The sequence below is a fragment of the Plasmodium inui genome (assembly GCF_000524495.1).
Source record: "Plasmodium inui San Antonio 1 unplaced genomic scaffold supercont1.78, whole genome shotgun sequence".
NCBI classification, from domain to species: Eukaryota; Apicomplexa; class Aconoidasida; order Haemosporida; family Plasmodiidae; genus Plasmodium; species Plasmodium inui.
Window position 1 is genome coordinate 29609 of NW_008481912.1, and position 7184 is coordinate 36792.

Here is a 7184-nt window from a genome sequence, read left to right on the forward strand (position 1 = left end):
ATGGTGATATCTTACAGGATTATAGCACGGGATGAAAACCAGGAGACTGGCATTGGTGAGTGTGTGCATGTAGTTCCTTGTCACTTTATTATGTGTAACACCACAGTCGAAATACAGAACCATCTCCCACCACAGCCTCCCTCATGCTGCCCCTTTCCAGTATACCTTCTTTTTAAACGGAATCTTACTCTGTCGACCAGGCTGGAGTGCAGTGGTGTGACCTCGGCTCACTGCAACCTCCACCTCCCGGGTTCAAGCGATTCTCTTGCCTCAGCCTCCCAAGTAGCTTGTGTTACAGGCATCATTTTTGCAGCAACTCCCTTTTTTTTTTTTTTTCCAGTAGGCATTTTTTTGGTAAAAAAACACAGGCCTCTTTTTTTCCTCGCATGTGTCCAGCGGGCGACACCACGCAGAAACGCGCAACAGAACAAATTACAAAGTACGGATGCGAAATTGCACCAAAGCACAAACGGTACACTCGACCTTCTTATATCGTTCCTCACCCATTTGCCAACTCCCAGGGTGGGCACGGAAATCCTTACCCTGGCCTTCGCCCCCTTCTTTATTTCCCAGAACATATGCTTGAAAGTTAGCCAAAAATTGTCATAACATTTAAAACAGTAGTACAATTTTTAACAAGCTTGTTTTTTTTTTGTTTTTTTTATTTTTTTGGTGAAAGTTGTTCAAGTTACAACTTTAAGCTCAAATTAAATAACTTGTTTGAGGAAGATCTTTTTTTCTTTTGTATTTTCTAAGTGTCCATGAGTCTTCAGATAGCTAGCTGTTCAGAAATTTTTTATGAAAAAGAAAAAAAGAAAAAAGCTGGAGAAAGCGCGTCCTTCGCTTTAAACACTGAAAAAAAGGGGAAAATTCTAAACTCATAGGGGGGTAAGGTGGAGAGCTCCCTGGGATCGCCTTAATGTATATACATAATGTGAGTACATATAAAAAACCTATATATTTACATTCCACTTAAACTTTCATTTATTTGCGACTTCAGGGCCCCACATATCCCCTTCCTGAAAATAAAATGGAATATCACATGGAGTACTCGAACGACAAGTCGCATAAACCGGAGAAGGAACTTTTTGTAGAGAAGTCTTTCGGCGGGAAAAATGACAAGGGGAGGAAGAGACTCCTGATGGTTCTGTCCGTGTCGGCAATATGCCTTCTAGCTGGATCTGCATTTTACTTTACCCCCACGGGGAGGGGGAATGATGGTCCCCTGTACGGGAACGCACTTGACGAGAACAGCAGTGATGATTTCATTATCACCACTTTGTTGAAAAGCCCACGTGGAAAGAAATTCATTGTGTCGAAGCTGGCCGAATTGATTGCGTCCTACGACAAGGAAGGCGACTTCCAGGAAGAGAAGCAATCCAACCAGTTGACCACCGCTCAAGACAGAACGGAAAAGGGTGAAGAGCACTACAGGAAACGCTCTGGAAATTTGAAAGTTGCCAAGAGGAGCGACATCAACTTTGCTGACTCCAGATTTTTGATGGCGAACTTGGAGAACGTCAATGCGTTCTACCTCTTTGTGAAGGATCACGGGAAGAAGTACAAGACGGCAGAGGAGATGCAGGAGAGATACGTCGCTTTTGTAGAAAATTTGGCAAAGATAAACAGACACAACAGTAGGGAGAATGTGCTCTATAGAAAAGGAATGAATCAGTTTGGAGATCTCTCCTTTGAAGAGTTTAAGAGGAAATTTTTGACCTTCAAAAGCTTTGACTTCAAGACTTATGGAGACAAACTGAAGGGTATTACCAACTACGCAGACGTGATTGACAAATACAAGCCGAAGGATGCTACGTTCGACCGTACGAACTATGACTGGAGACTACACAAAGGAGTAACCCCTGTTAAGGACCAAGGGAATTGTGGATCCTGCTGGGCATTCAGCACAGTAGGAGTGGTCGAATCGCAGTATGCAATTAGAAAGAATGAATTGGTGTCGATAAGCGAGCAACAGATGGTGGATTGTTCCGCTCGTAACACAGGGTGCTATGGAGGTTTCATCCCCCTTGCCTTTGAGGACATGATCAAAATGGGAGGAATGTGCTCAAGTGAAGATTATCCATACGTGGCGGATATTCCAGAAATGTGCAAATTTTATATTTGCGAGCAGAAATACAAAATTAATAGTTATTTGGAGATTCCTGAAGACAAATTTAAAGAGGCCGTTAGGTTTCTTGGACCTTTAAGTGTGAGCATAGCTATAAGTGATGACTTTGCCTTTTACCGGGGAGGTATATATGATGGAGAATGTGGTGATTCTCCCAACCATGCTGTCATCCTTGTCGGTTATGGAGCTGAAGATGTTTACGACTTTGATACGAAGACGACCAAGAAGCGCTACTACTACATCATTAAAAACTCCTGGGGAAACTCGTGGGGAGAGAAGGGATTCATTCGCTTGGAGACGGATATGAATGGGTACAGAAAGCCCTGTTCCCTCGGCACGGAGGCCCTAGTTGCGCTCATAGATTAGAGGCTAAAGCGGGAAGGAGAGCAGTGGGGGAGGATTGCTACTGCGCGGGTTGGCCGTTGTTCGCGATTGCGATGCCCATTTGATGGATGGTAGCCGCAGTGGCTCATAGGCGCTCCCAGGAAACCTTCTTAAACAAAAGTGCGCGCAGCACGGCTTGCGTGAATTGGAGTTCCTTTGCAGCACGTCGCAGCTGATAGAACTTTCGTGAGACAGATTCTCCCCTCCTGAGGTGTCACCCCTTGCGTGAGCGCCCTTTTCGGCGCGCGCGGAACCCCAGCGCGTTTCCGCGATCTGTCCCCACGTTTTGAACACTCTCCGAGTTTTTGTGCCTTCTCCGCAGCCTTATTCCATCCTTTAGTGTTTCTTCCTCTTTCTCTTTTACTCTCCTTATTATTTTTTTTTTTTTCTCCGCTCACCGCGTCATATTCCATTTACAAAGAGGCCAACTAATCAGTAGGTCCTCCTTAAGATGGCATGTGTAATTTATATGTAACATTATTCTACACCCCATAGTGCAAAAGCATTATATGCTTGTCAGTCTTTTCTTTTTTTTTTTTTCTTTTCATTCTTCCGTAAAAAGAAGGACACCCTAACTGTACAATTATGAGAATGTCAATCCGAGAGAATTTCCTCACTGGGGCGGCAGAATGTTGCTTAAACGTTCCCCACTCTGCAAGGTCCTTTAATTAGAATTAACAAGGATGGAAAAGAAAAGAAGACAATTGTCCCAAATTCTTGTGTGGTGAATTATGACCCTCTCGCTTCTTCCCGTATGCCATTTTGAGAGGCAGTGCAAGAGATTATGTTTCGTTTTTTTTTTTTCTTTTCACGTCGCATAAAGGAAAGGGATATGATCCTATAACGGATACAGCGTAATCGTGGGATTGTATTATGAAGTGTTGTTGGTTTATTACTCTAACTGTTCGTTTTCTTTTTTCTTTTTCGCACTTGAAATTTCTATGCACTGCAAAATGAGGAAATGAAGGTGCCGTCGTAAAAGAAAGAAAGGTTAACCCTCGGATTCACGCAACATAGGACTGTGTGAAGTTCTTGCGTGGGGGAGCACAGTTTTGGCGCTTCACAAAGCGGTGCAGGGAGAAACATATACGCATTGATACTATGTGCTGTGCTATGCATAGGCCTTCCTTTTTTTTAACCTTCGTCCTCCTGCCGCGAAGAACTGTTGGAATCAAACCATCCAAGCGACGATTTTGTCCCCTTTCCACAGCCAAATGAATTTTTGTGTGATCGAATTCTTAAAATGTCCCCTCTTTCTCATTTTTAGCATAAAAAAAATAGTTCCCTTAGTTGTGCCTTTTAAATTGTCAACATAGGATAGAGCAACAATCGCGTAAGGCCGGACCCCTTTCCTCCCTGTAGAGGTAGGGATAGAAAAATCAATGAGAGAAAATTCCTTCACCCTCCAACCCGTCGCAAGGTTCTCTGAATATACAAAATCATTTGAAAATATATCGCATGCAGTGTGAAAAGGAAGCGCTCTAGGTTTGTTTATTTTTTATTTTATTTTCTTTTTCTTTTTTTCTTTTTCTTGCGCTCCTCTTTTGTTTCCCCCTCTCTTATGAAAGAAATTTTAAAACCTCCACCTCTTTGATTCAAGATAAATGTATTGAGAAAGAAAAAAAGAACAAAGTTGCACTTCTTCCCTGTAACAGTTTAAGGAGGGCCTTTTTTTTCCTTTGCTCTTTTTTCTTTTTCCTTTTCCTCTTTTTTCTTTTTTTCTGGTGTTGCGATTTACCTTATATTGTATATACCTTATGGTTTTCCCTTTTTTGACTCCGTTCGCTTCTCTTGTTTTTTTCTTTTTTTTCTGTTCCCGTTGTGACTATCGCTTCGTTCTGAGCCTAAATCGGGCTCTACTTGTTTAGAAGCACGCGACAGTATTGTGGATATTTTTACAGTACAGCTGCTGCGCTTTGGGTTACCCCCCGGTGCTTTCCGCTTTTACAACATCTCCTCTCTCCCATCTCGTCCTTTCACCAAAATGGAATACCACATCGAGTACACCCCCCAGGATCCTATAAACGGGGAAAAGCAGACGTTTGTGGGGCAGGGCTATATTGACAGGGCCATTTTGAAGAAAAAGAAAAACTGTCTCATCCTCCTGTCCGTCTCCGCCATTTGCATATTCGTGTACTCCGCATTTTACTTCACGAAACCCGCAAAAAGGGATGGAGGGTTTACGTACGAAATTGCGGACAAAGTAGACGATGATTACATAATGAATTTTCTGCTAAAGAGCCAAAATGGAAGAAAATTTATCGCATCCAAAGTGCAGGAGTTAATATCGACCTATGACAAGAAGGAGGATAATCTTCCCCCTCTGCATGGAGGCACATATAAACGCTTTGCAAAGAGAGACAGATGCACAGGAAATAGATGCACTGTTAGTCCGTATAGGAAGAATGCAGCTGAGGTGGACATGTCAGGCGAGGCCAACCTAGTCAACACTCTCATTGACACCACATCTTTGATGGCCAACTTGGAGACTGTGAATTCGTTCTACCTCTTTGTGAAGGAGCACGGGAAGAAATACAAGACGGTAGATGAAATGCAACAGAGGTACCTATCCTTCGCGGATAACATGGCAAAGATAAAGTCACACAACAGTAGGGAGAATGTGCTCTACAGAAAAGGAATGAATCAGTTTGGAGATCTCTCCTTTGAAGAAATTAAGAAGAAATTCTTGACCCTGAAGAGCTTCGACTTTAATTCACATGGTACTAAATCACCACGATTTAGAAATTACGATGACATAATTCATAAGTACAAACCGAAAGATGGAACTTTCGATTACGTAAAACATGACTGGAGAGAGTTAAACGCGGTAACTCCTGTGAAGAACCAACAGAATTGTGGTGCCTGTTGGGCGTTTAGCTCAGTAGGAGTTGTAGAGTCGCAGTATGCAATTCGAAAAAACGAGTTAGTCTCTCTAAGTGAACAAGAAATGGTGGATTGCTCCTTCAAAAATTATGGGTGTGATGGAGGCAACATCCCAATAGCCTTTGAGGATCTACTTGATTTAGGAGGCATCTGCAAAGAAAAGGATTACCCATATGTGGATGTAACTCCAGAACTTTGCGACACTGACAGATGCAAGAATAAGTATAAGATTACAACCTACGTAGAGATTCCTCAACTTCGATTTAAGGAAGCAATAAGATTTTTAGGACCCATCAGTGTGAGCATTTCTGCAAATGACGATTTTGTCTACTACGAGGGAGGCCTCTTTGATGGCTCCTGTGGGTTCTCTTCCAACCATGCCGTCATCCTTGTCGGCTACGGCATGGAAGAGATGTATGATGCCATGACCCGAAAGAATGAAAAGCGCTACTACTTTTTGATGAAGAATTCTTGGGGAGAGAAATGGGGAGAAAAAGGATATATGAAGATTCAGACGGATGAGTACGGATTGATGAAGACTTGCGAGCTGGGTGAGCAGGCCTTCGTGGCTTTAATTGATGAAGTTTGACGCGAAGGTACAGCACGAGCAGTGGGGAGGGTGAGGGATCACCCATGCACTACATCCACACACGCTTGCATATTTTTCACTCGTGGCCATGAATCGGAAGTGCCTGCTTCTCCCCCCCCTAAAGGCGAAAAGTGGGGCTGGATGTCGTAGCAGTCCTGCGAGGCGCCTGAGGTTCACCGTCCCTGATCATTTTGAGGTGTACCCATTTGAACATTTTAAGCAGCACCTTCTGTGAAAATATTAATGGTCCCCCTTTGTGCCCCTTCCGCACTTGCTCACGTGCACACCCTTTTTTGATGACCACCCCGTTTTCCCTTTGAATAATTACGATGCAACTCTGAGGGCTGTGCAAAGGAAAAAGAAGCACAAGTGTGTATGTCGCCGTATTAAGAGCCCCCCCTTAATGAAGCAAGTTCGCTAGATTTATTCCGCCACATCTTGGCTGCTAGGGGGAGGGGAGCCTTGATTAAAAAAAAATTAAGTAATTAAAGAATTAAAGAATTAAAAAATTAAAAAATTAAAAAATTAAGAAGTTAAAAAATTAAAAAATTAAAAAAAAGAAAAGATTAAAGAATTAAAAACGTATGAAGGGTTCATAACATTTTAGCACATCGAAATAAAGTGGCTAATAGAGGCCCATTCACTTCTCCTTTTTGCCAAATAAATGAAAAGGAAAATTCCATCCAGGACCCTCATTTTACTGGTTGTTACTCTTCGGAGGCGAAAGAGAAAGCCCCGTCCTTTCAAGATTAGAACAAAAGGCAGCCGCTTTAACAGTAGTGCGTCCACCAACGCCTGGGCCCCACCAAGACAAGGAAATCGAGCCATGACACCTTGTGTATGAAAAAAATAATCATTTCGCGCTGTTCCCATGAGCTGGGGAGGAATTCACACAAATCTGTTTTGTCAAGGCGGCACCAACTGGGACACGCCTGGTAGTGCACGAACCTGAAGCGAGATGACGGATTGCTCAAAAGGGAACGGAAATAGAAAACGCTGTGGGATAATTCAATGTGCGCATGTTTAACACGGCACTTTTTCTTTTTTTTTGTCCTATGAAATGCTCTCGTTTAGAGTCCAGTGCCGTTTCCTTTTTTTTTTTTTTTCCTCTTTGTTCTATCGAACTGGTATGAAAATACCTTCAGGGGAGATGTCTTTATTTTCTTTGTTGCCTTCCCGTGCATGGTCAAACGGAATTGC

The 7184-nt window shown here is 42.8% G+C and overlaps 3 protein-coding genes across 3 annotated transcripts in view; all 3 read left to right on the forward strand.

Annotated features, from left to right (window-relative positions):
- C922_05476 (hypothetical protein) overlaps positions 1 to 609 on the forward strand; it is a gene marked incomplete at both ends in the record, with an annotated part of 897 nt that extends 288 nt beyond the window's left edge. The window contains 2 exons of the mRNA XM_008821047.1: positions 161 to 282; positions 397 to 609. Of these exons, the coding sequence (XP_008819269.1) occupies positions 161 to 282; positions 397 to 609 (335 nt within the window). The remainder of the gene's footprint in view (positions 1 to 160; positions 283 to 396) is intronic.
- Positions 610 to 1030: 421 nt separating this feature from the next.
- Positions 1031 to 2494, forward strand: C922_05477 (hypothetical protein; the record flags this gene model as incomplete). Its single annotated transcript, XM_008821048.1, has 1 exon — positions 1031 to 2494. One exon carries the CDS (start codon positions 1031 to 1033, stop codon positions 2492 to 2494), a length of 1464 nt encoding a protein of 487 aa, XP_008819270.1.
- A 2002-nt stretch (positions 2495 to 4496) lies between these two features.
- Positions 4497 to 5984, forward strand: C922_05478 (hypothetical protein; the record flags this gene model as incomplete). Its single annotated transcript, XM_008821049.1, has 1 exon — positions 4497 to 5984. One exon carries the CDS (start codon positions 4497 to 4499, stop codon positions 5982 to 5984), a length of 1488 nt encoding a protein of 495 aa, XP_008819271.1.
- Between the last annotated feature and the right edge of the window lie 1200 nt (positions 5985 to 7184).